Source organism: Tamandua tetradactyla, chromosome 19 (assembly GCF_023851605.1).
Source record: "Tamandua tetradactyla isolate mTamTet1 chromosome 19, mTamTet1.pri, whole genome shotgun sequence".
Taxonomy (NCBI): Eukaryota; Metazoa; Chordata; class Mammalia; order Pilosa; family Myrmecophagidae; genus Tamandua; species Tamandua tetradactyla.
Window position 1 is genome coordinate 55,768,299 of NC_135345.1, and position 22,189 is coordinate 55,790,487.

Here is a 22,189-nt window from a genome sequence, read left to right on the forward strand (position 1 = left end):
GGGCTTTATGATATTAGAGCCACCTCTATAAACATTTCTCCTTTGCTGGTGGACAAAAATTTAGAAATATCAAATAGAGGATGGTGGAGGGATACTCAAGAGGAAGGGGCTCATCTTCCTGGTTTTTCATTCTTGCTCATGGCATAGTTGCCAGCAGGCGGCTTCTCAGCAAGTCTCAGCAGGATTCCACCAGACAGCTTTCCAGCAAGTCTCACTGGCATCCTAGTGGGCAGCTTCCCAGTCTTATTGACTGGTACTCTAGTGGGTGGCTTCCTAGCAAGTTTTGCCGGTACTCCAGTCTGTGGCACCTCAAATGAACTCTGTTATCTACATTCACATCTGTTCCTACGAGACCTGAATCCCAGCCTGGTGGGATGTGTAGGTGTGCACAGCTTACAGGATGGGGCAGAGTCTTTCCAGTTTGTTCCTTTCTTTTGGTACTCTCCCTCTGACTTACAGTTAGTGGCTGCTCTTTACAACTATTATTTCTGTATTGTTCAGAATTATCCTCTTAGTAAAGTTAATCACTGTACCAGTTAATAATTTTTATATTTTATATCCCTATTCAAATTTCTGGTGTGGTTTCCAGCTTCTAATTCCTGAATGGATCTTAATTGAAACAAATATACAACAGAATTAGAAAACCTGAGCTCATGTTGTGGTGCTACCATTAATTAAAACAAGTTATTTCTTTAAGCCTCAGTTTCTTCATCTATGAAATGGAGATAATAAAAGCACCAACTTTATAGGGTTGTTTTATGGTACTAAATAAGTCGGTGCATTAGGTTGAACCATTTTAAATTGCAGATATTTGGCATTTTTTACTTCAGTAAACAGCAGTTTCACACATTCAACTGAATATATAAAACCCCAAGGTATAGTGCCTGGCACATCATAGGAGCTCAAAAACTTTGCCATTATTATAATTTACAAAGATTTCAGTAAAAATTGTACTTTATCATGTTCAAAATCTCCTCTAGTTGTTCTTTTTTACTCATCTCCTATTTCATGTGGAAGCAATGAATGGGTCATAGGTGGTGGATATGGAGGAACAAAAAAAAAAAAGAGCTTTAAGAGCTTCTCCAGTAGTTGCATTTCCATGAAAAATGAAAAAGTAGCCAGCACCTAAATTGTTTATATCAAATTCTCTCATCCCTAAAATACCTCTATTTGTACACATCATCAATAGAAACACCAAAAGTTACAAAAATCTAACAGAAAACCAACCATAATATTTTCACTCATATTTTAGCCTAAAACTATTCTCAGGAAAATAAAGAATAGAGGTTTTTAAGGATTAAGTAAAGTATGAATGAATGAATATATGTTTGAATGAAAACAAAGTTATTCTACTTTCAGGGCTTTTAATATTCTTTACTTATTTCTCTATGTTTTACCTATATCATAAATAGCTCCTACTTTCTATTGCTTATAATCTAGCCATATTTGATGATTTACCTCTTAAATCTACTCATTTCTACGATTGTTCAACTGATAAGTACATAGGATACAGTATAAAAGCAGAAAGAGTTTTACTTTATTGGAAATCTCTCTTATTCTTAAGACAGTTTCCTACAGTGGACTTCATCTAAAAGTGAGAAATGTCCCCCCCAAAGATTTTTTTATTGTATCTTCAAAAATTTGTACTGAGGATTCTGAATAGCATTTCATGGCATAAAACTCTGACTTCTGAAGTTAACAACTAAATGATATCATATGCTAGATTACACGAGAGGCTTAAGCAAATATTACAAATTTAGTACCTCAACTCCCTTATGCCTTTATCCTTTTTATATTTTAGTCAAAATGTTGTATTCATGTTGTATAAATGTATTTTTATTGTAATTAAAATTATATGTACCTTTGGATAAAAATTACTTCATCACAATTTATAGTGTTTCTATTAAAACAGTCCAAATTCAAAAACAGAAACAAACATAAGAAACAGGAAAATAGGAAATAAAATCACAGACTTAAGAGGTAATCCTTAGTACAATGGCACATCTAGGAGGTCCAAAAATATTTGCCATTCTTGTTGCTACTACTGTTTAGTAAAATTGCAGTGAAAACTATATCATATAAAACATGCAAAATCTACTCTAATTATGCTACTTTTTTTAACCATTGAACAAGATGTGAGGTTTAAATACTTACTAAAATTTTTGACATATTATTTAACTGATATGAAAATATTTCTTTTTTTTTTACATTTTTAGTTTTTATTTATTTATTCTTTTAAAGTTATTATTATTATTATTTTTGAAATGGGCAGGCGCCGGGAATCGAACCTGGTCTCCGGCATGGCAGGTGAGAACTCTGCCACTGAGCCACAGTGGTCCTGAAAATATTCCTTTTAAAATGTTAAGGGATGCTTATTGTATTCTGAGATTAATGAACGAATATTAAGTCTGTGTAAATATTCACATGAAAATTAATACTCAGAATAAATAGTAATTGAGGGATCAATGATTAAACTGTTGCAGGTAAGTATTATATTTAATAATACAGTTCTATTATAAAGCTCCATGATATTATGTAGTTAGAAATTAAAATAATGAAATTTAGGTAATTATAGCATCACTAATATATTTACGTATGCAAGTATTATATTTTACAGTTACAATAAAATACAATTTAAAAATAATCATATAAGAAAGTTATTTTAAAAAACATATCGCTTTTATCTTTTAACTATCATTATTTAAAATTAGGATACTGCTAAGCCAAGGTATATATCATGCCAAACAAAACTGAAAAATTTATATTATTTTTACTACTACTTAGCAATATTTTTAATGTATTTAAGTCACTGAATGAGTACAGTTAAAATTTACATGTTTGGAACTTACGATCAAAAATAATTTAGTGTCACTTTTGTAATCTCTCTCCTTTGTTTTGCTACTTTCTATATTTAGACATCTTTCTGAGCTTTGCCCAGACAATAATAATTAATAATAATTAATAATAATAATAATAATTTTCAGGGAGTCTTTTGGGATTCATTAAGGGTCCATCTAATGTGCTCACTTTCAGCCTATTTTATCTCTAGCATAGACAGTTTATAATACTGTATTGTATTCATTTATCATTCCCTCTAGATAGAAGTAAGTCATTTAATATCCTACTCATTCATGTTTATACTGTCAACACCTATAATATCTATCATACGCAAGGAACTCAACAAATTCTTAAATATGAATGAATGAATATATGAATAAAGTTAACTCAATTCTTATTCTTCCAATAACCAATGGCAGAACAAAATGAAGAGCTGTCTGTCATCTCTAATGTCTTCAGGGTCTATAGTGTTTCTTAATGGGGGAAGCTGTGGTATATTAAGTGGGACAATTTTTTGTTGTGTAAGACTGTTCTGCATATAGAAGAACACTTAGCACCCCTGGTCCCTGTCTACAAGGGGTGAGTGGTACCCTACAATCACTATGACAACCAAAAATGTACCCAAAATACCCTAAATGCCCAGAGCTGAGATTCACTGCTTCTAAATCTGTATTTTCAGATTAGCTTAAAAGCAATTTATAATTTTTAAATACTTAACTGAAACAAACAAACAAAGAAATAAAAAATACCTGGGACATGCCTTGTGGAATTGGTAAATTTGCAGCTTGAGACATCACTGGCTGTGTTAATGACTGACCAACAGACTGGGAATTTATGGACTAGAAGCAAAATAAAAAATAACACTGAAATGATGATTGTTCTTGTATATGAGCATTCCTCCAGAAATAAACAATATGATACCTTTATCACTCAGCTTACAATATGAGCCATATCTTTGTTAGCTGAGTACAGGTACATCTCTCCCTCTACAGCGGAAAGGCCTGTTCTCTATGTATCTTTTATCTTCTAAGGTGCTGACCACAGTATATTGCACAGGCTACTCAATAAAATTTACATATAAAATGCCTTTAAATAAGCAATTTTTCACAATTAAAAAAAAAATCTAACATTTTACCTGAAAAATAATTAAATGACTGATATCTGTGATAACTATTTCACAAAAGGGAGACCTCGAGTAAATATTATATGGCAACAACTACTTTGTTTTTTATAGAAAGGGTAAATGAATAAATGGATTTTTCGAGATTTAGATGATTTTATTATTATTTTTTGCCTTTTAATCTTTTTTCAGAAGAATATTAATATCAGAGTTTACCTGACTACCAAATGATGATCTCCTTTGTGCCATCTTTTCATGAGCTGGTAAATGCTGTCTGGGAGGAGTGCTAGTATCTGTTGGAATCTTTGTTGGTGTTGCTGAGGTTAGTCAACAAAAATAGAACAGCTTTAGTACTTTATAAAATACAGTTTTAAAAGATTAATTTCAAAAGGATTTCAGTAAAAAAATGATTTCAGTGAATACAAATCATTTTTTAGTTATTTTTCTAAATCATTCAATGAAAGCTTACTATATTAAGATGATCCATTTTAATTCTATCCTTTTTTAAGGACAAAAAATATTTGAAACAGAAAAACTTTAAATATAAAAAATGATTGCTAATTGAATGGCAGTTATTCAAAGTATTCATAAAAGCAAAACACTGAGAATCTTTCAAAAAGCAAACTGGTTTAAAAGAATACTCAATGACTTTACCAGTAAGAGAAGGACTAAATAGTTTTGCTCTCTTTTTGAGGGATGATTACAAAGAAATTAATAGTACCAGTATTACTATCTATGTATTTTATAGACTACTTGAACTTCTTTGCTAAATGTGAACTGTGTTTCAATTACTACAAAGGTTAGAATAGTTCAGATATAACAAACACATACTAATTTTAAAGAAACATTTGATGAAAATGCTACATCAATAACACAAACAATTTAGAAGCACCCTCTTAAAGGAAGTCTGTGTTCAAGTTTGGGTACTCACAGGAAGGGTCTGAGACTGCTGTGTGAGATGATTTTCTTGAACTCCGGGAGGAAGCAGAGGGGGTTGGGCTGTGATCAAACCTTTCCAATGCTTCCTTGAGACTGACTGTGTTTATACGATTATCAGACCCAGAATCTTGGCTCTAAAGAGAAAGATTAGAATACATGTTTTCTTATAGTTCAGTTCAAAGATTCCAATTAGCAATACTGCTTGCTAAAAAGAAAATTTTTACGCATAACAAGGTAAAGGTACCTATGGATACAGTAGGTAAAGTTTGTGTCACCAGAAAATTTTGGCTTCTTTATTTGAAGGAACAGCAGAATAAAGATGACACTTTTATTTATGTACAAGTGCACTATACTATAAGCCACTTTGGAACTTCAACACTTGACTGATCACAATCTTCCTCTTTACACCAACTCTGACCTTTCTCTATAACTGCAATATCCATATGGATGACTCTTCCAGCTTCTTATCACAGCCTCTCAACTTTCACTGAACTCACCTCGTCCACTCTACTTCAGTCATTCAAGCCCTGAACTTTGTCATCATCAGACACTGTAGTACCTCTAAAAGAACAAATTAAAACCTCACTTTAAACCACTTTTCCCTATCTTTCTAGCTTACTTGTTCCGGGGTCTTCTTAGAAACAATTACAGCCATCCTAATATGATCACCAATCTAAAATAAACATTCAATCCTAGGCAGCAACATTAAGTTCTTGTAGTGGGCTCACTTTCCCACTCTTTCCAATTATTCCACAACTTTTCTGCTATTCCTAAACCTCTGTCTCCCCCTCTCTCAACTGACATTCTTACCTTGTACTTAGAGATGAGAACAATAAGATTGCTACCACCAAATATACAACTATACCTGTTAATATAGTAGGTATACTAAAAATTAAACATCATCTTTTGTATTTTGTCTATATCTCTTACTCCATTACTGTTTCTGAAAACCTTCTACATGCCCTCAGTATTCATAATCAGCAATATCCTCTGTATTCACAACCTCATCTCAGTGAGTTGCTCTAAAACCCATAACTCCCTTGAGGATACCATTTTCTTATAGGTCTCTGAAGAGGTGTCTGCTTCCTCTTTCAAAATTCTCAGACTACTGCCTTTGTGGTGGGACAGAAGTCCCCTTAATGCTCTTTCCAGACTATTTTCCTTCCTTCCCTCCCTGGAGTCACTTCTATTAAGAACCTGAATTAAAATTTTAGCTCCTAGTTCAGTATTACCCTCACTATTTTTTTATTTCAACACGATCAATATCCACACATTCAGCACCATGACCTCTTCTCTTCCTTGATGTTCTCCCCTCCAAAGATTTTGACTTTCATCCATCCTCAGCCACGCATTCGTAGTTAAACCCTAAACCCTGTCATTACCAGTAAGAACACACCTTTTATAACAGCAACTTCAAACATCCACTCTTGGACCACCATTTCCCATATTTCCTACTCATTCTGTTTAGTATGCCAACTTCAATAATCCTTTGTCTCTACTTGAATCACTGAGTCTACCTCATGATTACAATTGCTCTCTCACTTTATATACTGCCTCTACTCTTTATCTAGCTTAAATTCATGGTTCATTATTATAATGACTCTCTAGCAAATGTCTTCACCTTTCTTGTCCTCTCTTCATTACACTCCTGGCAAAATCCCAATGCTACTTCCAGGCCAAGATGGCGGCTTAGCAATGTGCGCATTTTAGTTCGTCCTCCAGAACAACTACTAAATAACCACAAACAGTACAGAAAAGCTCCTGGGGCCACGTCAGTGACCGGACACACAGCATACCCCAGTCTGGACCAGCTGGACGGGCTGTGAGCCTCCCCAGAACCGTGAGTTCCCCAAGCCGTGGCAGGCAGCCAGTGCCCCTCCCCCACAGGCTGCTTCCCAGAGGAGAAAGGAAAGAGACTTTAACAGCAGCAGAGGCTGAGCCCAACCAAACACCAATTGTGGCATTAATCAAGAAATTCTGACAACTAAAAATAGGCCCCCCGCTCAGGTGAACCTAGTCAAAGCGGAGATCACTCATTTTTGCCCCAGCGCCAAGGGGGCAGGGCTGATGGAAAAAGAAAAATAAGAAAACAGAGGTTTTTGCGGCTGTGTTTCTACAAAGGCTTGACTGCCTCTGGATTCAGCAGTAGGGCTTCTCAGGCTGCAACTGCCCCAGGCATAGGCAGAAACAAGCTCCTTTCAGGGCCTGTCTCGAGCCTGTGCCTTCCCCAGGGGAGGGGTGAAGCCCAACTCAGGTAGAATCCCTCCCTCAAGGAATTCAGACACCAGGTCTTGGTAATTTGAAGCCATTAAAACCAGCCTACAACCTCTCCTCTGTCTCCACCATGCCCCCAGCAGAGAGAGTCTGCCAAAGTTAAAGGTACCACATCATCTTATGGTGGTGGGACCTGCAGCAGACAAGCGCCACATACTGGGCAGGATAAGAAAAACAGAGCCCAGAGACTTCACAGGAAAATCTGTCAACCTGCTGGGTCTCACCCTCAGGGAAAACCGACGCAGGTGATTCTTTCCTCCTGATAGGAGGCCAGTTGGTCTGGGAAAATCTGGCTGGGGTCTATAATACCTACGAAGACCCTCCTCAATGTGGGGGGGAAAAGGCACCATTACAAGCAGGGCAAGAAACAAGAAAACAAGAACTGAAAAATTCTCCTCAGTTAAACAAAACCTAAGCTAGAGGCCCAGAAAAAGCTGAACTGAATGTCAAAAAACAGAGATAACAAATTCATCCAGCAAGAAAATCCTAGGTAAAAGAAGTGAAAGCAATCTGCAGAATAAACTAATTAAGGTAACTAAATGTCTAGACGCCAGCAAAAAATAAAACACACCAGGAAAATTAAAGATATGGCCCAGTCAAAGGAACAAACCAACAATTTAAATGAGATACAGGAGCTGAAACAATTCATTCAGAATATACGAACAGACATGGAAAACCTCATCAAAAATCAAATCAATGAATTGAGGGAGGATATAAAGAAGGCAAGGAATGAACAAAAAGAAGAAATCGAAAGTCTGAAGAAACAAACCACAGAACTTATAGGAATGAAAGGCATGGTAGAAGAGATGAAAAAAACAATGGAAACCTACATTGGTAGATTTTGAGAGGCAGAACATAGGATTAGTGAACTGGAGGACGGAACATCTGAAATCCAGCAAGAAAAAGAAAATATAGGGGAAAAAAAAAGGAAAACTATGAGCAGGGACTCAGGGAACTGAAGGACAATATGGAGCGCATGAATATACGTGTCGTGGGTGTCCCAGGAGAAGAGAAAAGGAGGAGAAAAACTAATGGAGGAAATTATCACTGAAAATTTCTCAACTCTTATGAACAACTTAAAATTACAGATCCAAGAAGTGCAGTGTACCCCCAAAGAGAACAGATCCAAATAGCAGTACTCCAAGATACTTACTAATCAGAATGTCAGAGGTCAAAGAGAAAGATAGGATTTTGAAAGCAGCAAGAGAGAAGCAATCCATCACATACAAGGGAAGCCCAATAAGACTATGTGTAGATTGAGAAACAGAAACCATAGAGGCGAGAAGACAGTGGGATGATATATTTAAATTATTAAAAGAGAAAAACTGCCAACCAAGAATTCTATATCCAGCAAAATTGTCCTTCAAAAATGAGGGAGAAATTAAAACATTTTCAGACAAAAAAATCACTGAGAGAATTTGTGACCAAGAGACCAGCTCTGCAAGAAATACTAAAGGGAGCACTAGAGACAGATACAAAGGCAGAAGAGAGGTGAGGAGAAGAGTGTAGAAAGGAAGACTATGAGTAAAGGTAAAAAGAAGGAAAATGAGAAGGACATATAAAAGCCAAAAGGCAAAATGGTAGAGGAGGGTACTGCCTGGGCAGTAATAACACTGAATGTTGATGGATTAAGCTTCCCAATCGGGGGACATGGACTGGAAGAATGGATTAAGGAACAGGACCCATCTATATGCTGTCTCTAACAAAGGACATGAAGGCAAGGACACAAACGGACATTTGCACACCAATGTTCATAGCAGCATTATTTACAATTACCAAGAGATGGAAACAGCCAAAATGTCCATCAACAGACAGGTGGCTAAACAAACTGTGGTATATACATACGATGGAATATTATGCAGCCGTAAGACAGAATAAAGTTATGAAGTATGTAAACAACATGGATGGACCTTAAGGATATTATGCTGAGTGAGATTAGCCAGAAACACAATGACAAATACTGTATGGTCTCACTGATATGAACTGACAGTGAATAAACTTGGAGAATTTCATTGGTAACAGAGACCATCAGGAGATAGAAATAGGGTAAGATATTGGGTAATTGGAGCTGAAGGGATACAGATTGTGCAACAGGACTGAATGTAAAAACTCAGAAATGGACCGCACAATACTACCTAACTGTAATACAATTATGTTAAAACACTGAATGAAGCTGCATATGAGAATGACAGAGGGAGGAGGGCTGGGGGCACAAATGAAATCAGAAAGAAAGATAGACGATAAAGATTGAGATGGTATAATCTAGGATTGCCTAGAGTGTATAAAGACAGTGACTAAATGTACAAATTTAAAAATGTTTTTTTGCATGAGGAAGAACAAAGGAATGTCATTACTGCAGGGTGCTGAAAACAGATGGTAATTAATATTTAAAAATTTCAACTTATGTTGTGAGACTAAAGCAAAAAATGTTTATTTGGTACAAAATTTATATTTTGACTAGTGCATTTCCTAATATAACTTATGCAGATAGCTTGGTTGAACAACATAAGTACATGAAACCTTGGGTAGGACATGAGATTTTGTTGGTTTGTCCAGAGTTTATGCACTGATGAATCCCAGAGTGATTTGATCAGAGAGCAGAAAAGTATTTGCAAAGTTCCCTTTGGGGAATGATGAGAACGGGGGAAAATTCAACCTCCCCAAGTTGAATTCTTGATATTCTCACAAGCAGTGTGGACAACCAAAGCTGTAGGCTGATCACCCAGTCTTGGGGTTTGTTCATATGAAACTTAACCCCACAAAGGATAGGTCAAGCCTACTTAAAATTAGGCCTAAGAGTCACCCCCAAGAGAACCTCTTTTGTTGTTCAGATGTGGCCTCTCTCTCCAGTCAACACAACAAGCAAACTCACCACCCTCCCCCTGTCTACGTGGGCCATGACTCCCAGGGGTGTGGACCTTCCTGGCAACGTGGGACAGAATTCCTAGAACGAGCTGAGACTCAGCATCAAGGGACTGAGAAAAACCCTAGAATGAGCTGAGACCCAGCATCAAGGAATTGAAAAAACCTTCCCCACCAAAAGGGGGAAGAGTGAAATGAGACAAAGTGTCAATGGCTGAGAGATTCCAAACAGAGTTGAGAGGTTATCCTGGAGGTTATTCTTACGCATTAAGTAGATATCACCTTGTTATCCAAGAGGAAATGGAGAGGCTGGAGGGAACTGCCTGAAAATGTAGAGCTGTGTTCCAGTAGCCATGTTTCTTGATGATGACTGTATAATGATATAGCTTTCACAATGTGACTGTGTGATTGTGAAAACCTTGTGTCTGATGCTCCTTTTATCTACCTTGTTGACAGATGAGTAGAACATATGGAATAAAAATAAATAATAGGGGGAACAAATGTTAAAATAAATTTAGTTTGAAATGCTAGTGATCAATGAAAGGGAGGAGTAAGGGGTATGGTATATATAATTTTTTTTTCCTGTTTTTTGTTTTATTTTTCTGTTGTCTTTTTCTTTTTCTGAGTTGATGCAAATGTTCTAAGAAATGATCATGATGATGAATATGCAACTATGTGATGATATTGTGAATTACCGATTATATATGTAGAATGGAATGATCACATATCAAGAATGTTTCTTTCCCACAGTTAAAAAAAAAAAAATTAAAAAAAAATCCCAATGCTAGTTAAAGCCAACTTTTTATCTATTTGATATCTCTTCTCTACAGCTGAATATGTGTGAAGAAACACAACACGGTGACTGTAAAGGGTCAAACAGTTAATATTTTAGGTGTTGTGGACCATATAGCCTTTGTCACATCTTCAACTCTGATGTTACAGTGCAAAAGTAGGAATAGAAACTATATAACAAATAAGTGTAGCTATTTTCCAATAAAACTTTATTTATGGACACATATTTGAATTTGATGTAATTTTCATCTGTTACAAATCATCATTCTTTTGATTTTTGGCGATTTAAAAATTTAAAAAACATCTGTACTTTGCTGGAATCAAAAACCAGGCAGAAGGCTGGATTTGGCCTGCAAGCCACAGTCTGCTGACCCCAACTCTAGATGTATAATCTGCCTCGCAGCTAGGCCCAATCCTTCCACTTATGAACTAGATTCCATTTTCTCTCATCTACCCAAGAGTACTTCTCTAGCTTTTCTAACTTGTCTCTCTCATTATCAATTCTTCTTTTCTCTCTCAGGCCATTCTTACCAGTATACAAACATACTATTATTTTTTCATCATAAAAAAAAAATCAAAAGCTTCTTTTAATCTATATCCTCTTCCTACTACTGCTCATTTCTCTCCTCTTTGTGACAAAACCCCTCCCTACTCATTGTTTCCAATTCCACTTCTCTCACGAAATTCTCTAGTATATCCGCTATAATCATGCTTTCAGCTTACTTCTATTCCACCAATTCTGCTTTTACTGATCACCCCTAAAATACACTTTAAACTCAATGCTCAATTCTCAATCCTCATCTAATTTAACCAATTCAGCTGGATCTAACCAAACTGATTATTCACTCTTCACTGATACAGTTTCTTTTTTTGGCTTCTGGGACAATGTAGTTTTCTGGTTCCTTTTGTCTTCCCTTTGTAACTGGTTCTTTCTCTCTTCTTTACCTCTTTTTTTTTTTTTGGTATGCCGTATGGCAGGGGTCACATTTCATTCTTTTTCCATGTGAGTATCCCCTTATTGCAGCATCATTTGTTGGATTTTTGTTAGTTTGCTTGTTCGTTTGCTTGTTTGTCTGGGAAGTGCATGGGCCGGGAATTGAACCTGGGTCTCCCGCATGGCAGGCAAGAATTCTACCACAGAACTATCCGTGCACCCCTTCTCCCTTACCTCTTAATGCTGGTATGCCCCAGTATTTAGTTATTGGTCATATTCTCTGTCTATGCCTATTTCCCTTTGTGATCCTTAAGAAATTTATGACTGGTTTTAACATCTACAGATGGAGGTTTCTCAAATATACCTCAAATCAACCCCCTCCCTGAATGCCAGGTACATCATGATGATGGTAGTAAACATGATGAGAAAGGAGAAATAGCATATTTTGAAGAGTGCTAATTGAATTTACTAAGATAGGATACTGGCATGATGGAAAAGAAGAAACGATCTTTATATTACACTTCAATTTCTAGAATGATCTTCATTTCAAGGAACCCTAGACTTTAATCCCTCTTCTCATGGAGTAATTTGTTTTACGAAAACAGGCTATTTAGCCTTCCTCTAAGCATACAAATCCTCTTTGGAAAAATTCTTTCATATGGGAACCATGAGAGCAGAAAATTTGCCTGTACTATTCATTGCTGTATTCTCAGCATTCAGGCTTACCTGGCACATAGAGGTACTTAATAAGATCTGGTAAAGAAATGATTGAATGATGTCCCCTATATTACCCCTTGGCATGATGCCCATTTAGCTCAATTTTTATATAGATTATTGACAAATTTTATTCCACTAATTTTCTTTAAATACTACTTGTATGGGCAACTTCTGACATGGCATACAATGATTGCCACCACCTCTTCTAAAGCATAGGCTGGATTTAGTGAGTTGTCTTTAACTGATAGAATAGGCAACAACAATGGGATATCACTTCTGTGATCAGGTTACAAAAGACTGTGATTTCCATCTTACTAGTATTTTCTCTCCCTGGATCTTGTAACAAGCTTGCTCTGATAGAGAAAGCTACCTGGCAAGGAACTAAGGGTGGCTCTGGCTATCCGTCACAAGGAACCAAGGCCCTCAACCCAACTGTCAACAGGGAACTGGATCTTGCCAAAAATTACTAGGAGAACTCGGAAACAAATTTTGCTCCACTTAAACTTTGAGATGATATTGTGGCCCCAACCAACACCTTTATAAAAATTTTTTTGTAGACTTTATTCATTTTATTTAAAGCATAAATTACAAATTAAGGCACTTCCATATTGAGTATGGACATAAAATTACTCACATGTAATTTCTCTGGTTAACTTACAGAGTGGTAAATTAGGACTTTCCACTTGTATTAGATTTATATTGTGGGTTCTCTCATATATGTTGTTCTAGTTTGCTAACTGCTGGAATGCAACACACCAGAGATGGATTGGCTTTTAATAAAAGGGGATTTATTTTGTTGGTTCTTCAGAGGAAAGGCAGCTAACTTTCCACTGAGGTTCTTTCTTACGTGGAGGGCACAGGATGGTCTCTGCTGGTCTTCTCTCCAGGCCCCTGGGTTCCAATACCTTTCCCCGGGGTGACTTCTTTCTGCATCTCCAAAGGCCTGGGCTGAGCTGCAAGTGCTGAGATGAGGAATGCCAAGCTGCTAGCTGTGCTCCATTGCGTTCTCTCATTTAAGCACCAGCCAATTAAGTCAAACGTCACTCATTGCAGCAGACACGCCTCCTAGCCAACTGCAGATGTAATTAGCAACAGATGAGGTTCAAGTACCATTGGCTTGTGTCCGCGGCAACAGAACTAGGTATGCTCACCTGGCCAAGTTGACAACTGAATCTAACTAACACATGTCCACCCCTTGTCAACTTGGCAACTTCAAGCATCACCTTAAACAGATGCAAAAAATTCTGTTCTTGCTGTGGATCCGTGAATCTCAAAACAAGTTGTCTAGTGCCAAGATGCAAAGGAGGATATTCACAGGATATAGATTGTCATTTCCATAGGGAGAAACTGGAACACAGATGTAAAACCTGCAGGGCAGGCGCCGTGGGATCTCAAAGTCCGAAAGTCATTTATCCTTCGGCTTTAGAAAGTGGCAGTCCCACCCCTTCCAAGGGCCTATGCAGTGGCCGGCCTCTTTCCAAATCAACCTCGGGGAAAATCGAGGAGACCACCTCTGGGCTCCACTCTCTCCAGGCATCAGGGCCATCCCTGGGCTCTCTGCCATTTCTGGGGTACACGCTCAACCCCTCCACATGGTGGCAGCCAGGCTCTCCCAGTCCCCCAAGGAGCGTGCTCTGCCTTCTCCAAGGCCTGAGGCTGCACAACTCTTCCACTGCAATGAGAGGGGAGACTTATCCTCGCCCTTCAGGGTAAACTCACCCTCTCCATGTATATGGGTGGGTCCATTCTCCTAGTCGAGGTTTCTTGGCTTCGGACCTGAGCTTCCATGGTTCTTACTCTGCAAACTCCAATTTTTCCCTTTATGTGTCCTCCTTTGCCAAGATTGGCAGTGGTTCCATTTACACCAACAGTCTCTTCAAGCCCTCCAGGACTTCTCCATCATTCTCTTCACGGTTCCTCCAAAATCTTCCCCTTAGCCATCCAAAAAACTGTTTCAACATATCTGGCATTTGCAAACTGCAGCAGCACCCCACTCCTGGTACCAAGATGTATTAGTTAGGGTTCTCTAGAGAAACAGAATCAACAGGGAACACTTGCAAATATAAAATTTATGAAAGTGTCTCACGTGACCGTAGGAACGCAGAGTCCAAAATCCACAGGGCAGGCTGCGAAGCCGATGACTCCGATGGATGGCCTGGATGAACTCCACAAGAGAGGCTCACCAGCCAAAGCAGGAATGGAACCTGACTCCTCTGAGTCCTCCTTAAAAGGCTTCCCATGATTGCATTTAGTATCACTAATTGCAGAAGACACTCCCCCTTGGCTGATTACAAATGGAATCAGCTGTGGATGTAGCTGATGTGATCATGACCTAATCCTATGAAATGTCCTCATTGCAAAAGACAGGCCAGCGCTTGCCCAATCAGATGAACAGGTACCACAACTTGGCCAAGTTGACACCTGTCCCTAACCATGACAGTCCACCCCTGTCAACTTGGCGCATATATATATATATATATATATATATATATATATATATATATATATATATATATATCTCACCTTAGACCATACTCAATCTCCAAATGAAAACAAATAAGCACACATTTTTTCCTTTACCTGACAATACTCAACCGTCCCGCATACAACTGGAAACATATTAAATCTCTCCAGAATAGGGTGCAAATCCTTGGGCAACAGTCATTCTTAAACTTGATATCTTACAACTTAAATAGTATAACGAACAAAACAGCATTACAGTCCTCATTTCTGTAACTGATCACGTGGTCGAAATTCATATTTATCACTACCTTCTTCCACTACCCATTCCATGTTCCCTTTCCCCTCAGCAAGCACTTCAGCTGGCCGTGGTTCTTTACCTGGTGGGGTGACCCAAACCTTTATTCCTGAAGTCTCAGAGCCGTTAGTGGTCCTGCCTGGATTGTGCTGTTGCAGTTTTCCATTGATTTTAATCACAGGGCATGGTAGTACTAATAGACGCCCCAGGGGATCTCCTATATTCCAAGAAAACTCTTCTTTACCTCCATTATGTAGTTGCAGTCCTACTTCCTTCTGATAGTCAGAGTCAATTACCCCAGACAATAATGTAATCCCCTTCTTGGTGTGTTGATACAGAGGCATAAGTAGTCCAAAGTGACTAGGTGGCAATCTTAACTTCCAGTTCAGTGGTATCACTGTTGTTTCTCCTGGAGAAAGCATACCCCGTTTTGGAACTAAAACCTGTAGACCAGCAGAACTCAGGGTAGCAGGGACAGGAAGCAAAAATTTTCCTAGTGGATCACTAGGAGTAATAGTAAGTGGCACCACACCCATTTCCACCCCTTGGTTCCTGGACCCATGGATCCCGGCTATGGGAGAAACAGCACCATACAGCGGACGCTGATTCAGAGCATACACAGCTTCCTGGAGAACATTACCCCAGCCTTTCAAGTTTTTGCCACCTAGTTGGCACCGTAATTGAGTTTTCAAAAGGCCATTCCACTGTTCTATCAATCCAGCTGCTTCTGGATGATGGGGAACATGGTAAGACCAGAGAATTCCATGAGCATGTGCCCATTCCCGCACTTCATTTGCTGTGAAGTGTGTTCCTTGATCTGAAGCAATGCTATGCGGAATACCATGACGATGGATAAGGCATTCTGTAAGCCCACGGACAGTAGTTTTGGCAGAAGCATTGCGTGCAGGGAAAGCAAACCCATATCCAGAGTATGTGTCTATTCCAGTTAGAACAAATCGCTGCCCCTTCCATGAAGGGAGTGGTCCAATGTAATCAACCTGCCACCATGTAGCTGGCTGGTCACCTCGGGGAATGGTGCCATATCAGGGGCTGAGTGTGGGTCTCTGCTGCTGGCAGATTGGGCACTCAGCAGTGGCTGAGGGGTGAGTGCTGAGATGAGGAATGCCAAGCTGCTAGCTGTGCTCCATTGCGTTCTCTCATTTAAGCACCAGCCAATTAAGTCAAACGTCACTCATTGCAGCAGACACGCCTCCTAGCCGACTGCAGATGTAATTAGCAACAGATGAGGTTCACGTACCATTGGCTTGTGTCCGCGGCAACAGAACTAGGTATGCTCACCTGGCCAAGTTGACAACTAAATCTAACTAACACATATGTCATCAGACTAACTACTAAGGGCTTTGCTACTAAGATAACATTCATATGGATTCTTTCTTGCATAAGTTTCCTTACATTAACTGAAATAGTACTGATGAAAAAAGGCACTATACCATGTTGATTTGAAACAAAGTGCTTCTTCAGTATTTGAGTTTTCTGGTGTGTTTGAAGGTTAAAGCTATGGCTGAAACTATGACTGGATTCTTGCCCTACAGTAATGGTGAGACAGTATGTGTTTTGTTTATACCACTAAGTTTTGGAGTAATCTGCTGCACAGCAATTGATACCTACTACATTATACCTGATATACCAAAAACAGAAAGCAGAGTTCAAATCTTGACTATAACTTCCCAGTCATATTGTTTTTAAGAGAGTTTTGTTTGTTTGTTTTGTTTTTAAGCCCTTGAAGTATCACACAGTTTTAATATTTGTACCATAGGGATATTATCTACTAAGATCAGAATATGTGAGGAGCAAAAAGACATTTTGTAATTCATACAAAGAACTTATCCAGAGCCTAGCATATAGTAAGCAATTAACAAATGGTAGTTTTAATCTGAGATCAAACATATCTCTCAACCAATTATCATGGAACTATGGGCTTTTCAAATATTTTTCAGAAAATGACATTTTTTAAAAAGTAAAAATAGAAAGTAAACTATAATCATACCCCTATCATAAATGAAAAAGTTAAATATTTGAAAAGACAATTTTCCTATAAATATCTAAGTCTCTTCTTTCACTGGGATGAAATAAAATGATTTTTTAAAAAACTGTAGGAAACATACTTTATCAGCAGCTGTCTCAGGAAGAGACTCTTCAATGCCAAGTTCTCGTCGTCTTTCAGCCCTAACTTCTGCATAACTACAAAATGGAAAAATATCAAATTTTAGTGTATCATCATGCATTTAAAACACCACAGAGTTTCAACTGTTCAGTTTTCATTGTCTTACTTGTTCCTCACTAATGCTACACATTTTCTATGTGCTATGCAAATCTAAAACTTTGCTCTAATGTACTGTGTTAATTAAAATAGCATTTTTTTAGTTCTATCAGTTTTTGATATGCTACTGCAAATAATCAATAACTACATAGTATTTAAATTAAGAAGAACCAAATAAAAGGAGTGCATGCTTATTTACTCTTGTTTACCTTTAATGATGACTAACATTGGTACATGACAGTTATATTTCTATTTTTTTAAATAATAAAATTTAGGTTAAGAATTATACATTCTATAAAATACAGTATTATAGTTCTATACAATCCCTTTAAGTAAATTTAACAATATATAGAAATGATGTATCCAAAGAATGGGAGAAAAATCATTTTGTTGTTCATTAATAAGTCATGCATAAAAATTACATTGCCAAAATAATTACAGGATGCAATTAGTATTTAGAAATTCTCTAAAAGGATTATTACCTTACTACAGTGTGTGTACAAACAATAAACTCTGGCCTTGAATTCCACTGATGATAAGTGATATAATAATGAGTTTGAAGCCAAATCCACTGTTGCCCTTTGGTCAGGAACCTATAATAACATGATTTGCCCTTTCCATATTGCATTACTAAGAAGAAAGGAAAAAATATTTTTCGTTGGTCCATATTATTAGTTATTAAGAAGCTCTTTCTAACCAAAGGCTATTGTTTACATTTAAAGCTACATATATAATTCTATTTCTAACATTTCAATATATATCAATTATAAGAACATAGGTTCTCTGGATTTATATTTAACAATAAAAAACATTAAACAAAACAAAACAAAACACAGGGCTCTGAGAGATAGCTTAAGGTCCCAAGTATTTAGTTGATCTTCCTAAGTGCCCAATTTATAATCAATCAGTCATTACTAAATATAAGCAGAGCAAGATTCTGCTGATCTTACATACTTTTCACACATGATAAACTTCCAAATACTCAAGTAGAAATTATTCATATAACTGATTTCATCCTGCCAAGTATACTGAGAATGACTGCTGCAATAAGTAATCACACTGGAAATTTTTTCCCCCTACACGTACTCTGGCAGGGTACAGTATCTTTAAGACATTTTAATTCTAAACCTTAACAAACCCAAATCAGAATAATTTTACTGTTCAAATAACAGCTAAGTACAGCATTTCCCAACGCATGCTCTGTAGACTATAAATTGTAAAGGTTTTCCACAGATGTTAAGCAAAAGACAGGTTCTGCAGCTAAATTAATTTTGAAAACACTTGTGAAAGTATTTCCTCAGTCTTCTCAAAACCTTAAGTATGCTTAAAAAAAACCACCACCACAACAAACACACCTTGAGTATACTAATATACGTCAAGATTCTCCAAAAGAGAGATTATGAAATACTGTCCATATTTTATTCACCATAAAAGCCTTTTTTAATGGACTGGCATTCAGTGAAGCACCTTAAGAAATGCTGGTCAGGAATCTCTTTTTTAATGAGGAAATTAAGTCTATTAAATCACAGTGCCCCAAATTAACCAGCTTGTTAAATAAAGTGTCAGGTGTTCTCACCAAACCACGGTGCCTAATACCCATATCACTTGGAGTCGAAATAACTTTACTTCCCAAAATTGCCATAGCTTATGCTATTCTATAACATGCTTTATTTTCATGCGGAGAGATCTTTTAGACAACATACAATATCATAAAAGTATCTTAAGTCTCTAATTAAACTTCAGAGGATAACCAAGAGGGTATGATATTGAGGAGAACATCAGAGAAGCAAAAAACTTACAATTAAAACAAATATCTGAAACACAGAATGAATAGCACTGGGGTAAATGAGTAGACCTAGATGCCAATCCCATCTCTGCCACCAACAAGCTATGGGATGTGGATAGATTAATTTTAGCCCTGCTGAGTCTCAGTTTATTCATGGAGATAATAATAGTAACCTACCTTCTAGAACTAAGGTGACAAATAATAGAGAAATTATAAATAAAGTACTGAGAACATCTGGCACAATGAAATGATAATGCTGTTGCTGTTAATAAGAACAATATGACAAATTAACATTAACTGAACATGAACTATGAGTTTTGCAAAATAGATTCTCTAAATGTGCATCTAACTCCTGGGCAGATTTGCATTCCTGCAGAACAAAATTTAGGTAATGGTATTCTAACATTGTGACATACTATTACAATTTTCAAAGTAATCTACTTCTCTTATTCCAAAATACAGAGTTTCTATACTTCAAAACAAGATTAATTACATGCCATATTATAAAAATTGTACTTACTGTTATAGAATGAAATATGTAAAACAGTTACAAGTTTAATTTAAACATGATTTTTGATTCTTAATGGATTGGTTATATTATAACAGTAAAATCTTCTCGTACACTTCAAAATTACAAAAAATGGCTATAAATTTCTATTTTTCTCATTCCTCTATCTAAGAGAAGATAATCTGCTTTTATGATTAGAAAAGTATCACCAGAAATACTAAAATCTACTTACAGTGTTCGTGACATTTTGCCAAATTTTCTAAGTCATCCACATGATAGTAATCATAGCCAGATGTTCCCAAAACTTCAAATGGCAAATACCCTATTATGGGTGGTGCCCTAAATTATATACAAAACAAAGTAAATATTGTTAACTTTTCCCAAAAGTTAGGAATTAAATTAAAAATTGAAATTGGAGGCAACACTCTAACCAGAAATTAAGTTTTTTAAAAATATTGGTCTTCATTTTTTGAAAAATAGATAATGGATCTGAAAGCCCTGATTAGAAAATAAGTTTCCCCTTGAAAACCATTAATTTCAAAAGTTATAATATGACTATTACCTTTTTATGGGATTTTAAAATGGAGTTACCTGTGATCTAGAAATAGAAACTTCCATTCTAAACTATGTCTAGATGTAAATTCTTCATTTGGTTCTTCAACAGTGCACATTTCCTACAAATAAATTAATAATTAAAATTTAGAAATACTTTCCTCTATCCTTAGAAGAATCTTTACTATTGCTATACATAAAAGTCATTATTAAATCTTCTCTCAACAAATTTTTAACACATTTTAATTTTCTGTACTAAAGAATGTGACAATAAGTAACCCTTATATGTAAGCTTTTGGGTGAGTCCTCCTCGGTCTACATACTTTTCCTGAAGCAACTTCATTCACTCATATGTCTATTAACCCTGATTCTGGATTCAGGCCTCTCTCCTGAATCAAAGATCCATATTTTTGTTTACTTGACATTTCTAACTGATGTCCCATGCATCTTAAACTCATGACGTCTAAAATGAACTAACTTACTCCTAATACAAAAGTTACACAATTTTTCATCTCATTTAATGGAGAGATAAAAATAGATAGACACTCCTCCAGAACAACTACTAAAGAACTAGAAACAGTACAGAACAGCTCCCCGGAGCCACGACAGAAACATGACACATAGCATACTCCATTCCGGACCGGCTGGACCGGCTAAGAGTCTCCGCTGCGGTGAGGTCCCCGAGAGGCACACGCTTCCCCGGGCCAAGGCAGCTGGCGGCCAGAGCCCCTCCCTCCCTCCTCCCTGGGCCGGCTGGGAGCCTTGGATCGGGTTTCCCAAGCCACGGCGACGGGAGCCCCTTCCACACACGCGGCACCCCAGGCCAGCTGGGAACATTGGATCAACGGTTCCCTAAGCTGCAGCGGCCCTCCCACACGCGGCTTCCCGGGCCAGCTGGGAGCTTTGGAGCGGCGGTTCCCCAAGCCGCGGCGGCCGGCGACCCTCCCCCACGCGCGGCTTCCCAGACCGGCTGGTAGCCTCAGAACAGCGGTCCCCCAAGCCGCGGTGGCCGGCGACCGCAGCCCCTTCCACACACGCGGCTTCCCGGGCCGGCTGGGAGCATTGGAACAGCAGTTCCCCAAGCTGCGGCAGCTGGCGACCCTCCCCTACAGGTGACTTTCTGGAGGGAAAGGAAAGAGTCTCCAACAGTAGTAGAGACTGAGCCCAACCTAACACCAATAGTGGCATTAAGGAACAACTTCTGACTACTAAAAATAGGCCCTCAGCTCAGACGAAACTGATCAAGGCGGAAGTTGCCGATTGGGCTAACAGAAAAAGAGGAAAGGGGGCGAAACAGAGCCTTCTGTGGCTGTTTCTACGGAGGCTTCGTTGCCTCTGGGCTCAGCACTGGGATTACACAGGTTACAACTGCCCCAAATGCAGAAACAGGCTGCTTTTAGGGCTCTCTACCACCTGAACCTTCCCTGCGGGAGGGGTGAAATGCAACTCAGGTGGAGTCCCTCTCTCAAGGAATTCAGATCCCAGGACTGCACAATTTGAAGCCATTAAAACCAACCTACAACCTTTCCTCTGTTTCCATGACACACCCAGCAGCGAGAGTCTTCCAAAGTTAAAGGAGCCACAACAGCTTTTGCTGGTGGGACCTGCAGACAGACAAGCACCACATACTCGGCAGGAAAAGAAAAACAGAGCCCAGAGACTTCACAGGAAAGTCTTTCAAACTGCTGGGTCCCACACTCAGGGAAATCTGATTAAATGCCCAGACGCCAGCAAAAAATAACAAATCACACCAGGAAAATTGAAGATATGGCCCAGTCAAAGGAACAAACCAATAGCTCAAATGAGATACAGGAGCTGAGACAACTAA

General features: G+C 37.9%; 1 protein-coding gene across 13 annotated transcripts in view; it reads right to left on the reverse strand.

Annotated features, from left to right (window-relative positions):
• Positions 1–22,189, reverse strand: part of CLOCK (clock circadian regulator) — a 203,183-nt gene that overhangs the window by 11,148 nt on the left and 169,846 nt on the right. For all 13 annotated transcript variants that reach the window (XM_077136912.1, XM_077136908.1, XM_077136905.1 and 10 more), the window contains 7 exons: positions 20,401–20,483; positions 20,042–20,148; positions 17,998–18,145; positions 17,361–17,436; positions 4,890–5,031; positions 4,175–4,275; positions 3,588–3,677 (listed from right to left, as the gene is read on the reverse strand). In XM_077136912.1, the coding sequence (XP_076993027.1) occupies positions 3,588–3,677; positions 4,175–4,275; positions 4,890–5,031; positions 17,361–17,436; positions 17,998–18,145; positions 20,042–20,148; positions 20,401–20,483 (747 nt within the window). The remainder of the gene's footprint in view (positions 1–3,587; positions 3,678–4,174; positions 4,276–4,889; positions 5,032–17,360; positions 17,437–17,997; positions 18,146–20,041; positions 20,149–20,400; positions 20,484–22,189) is intronic.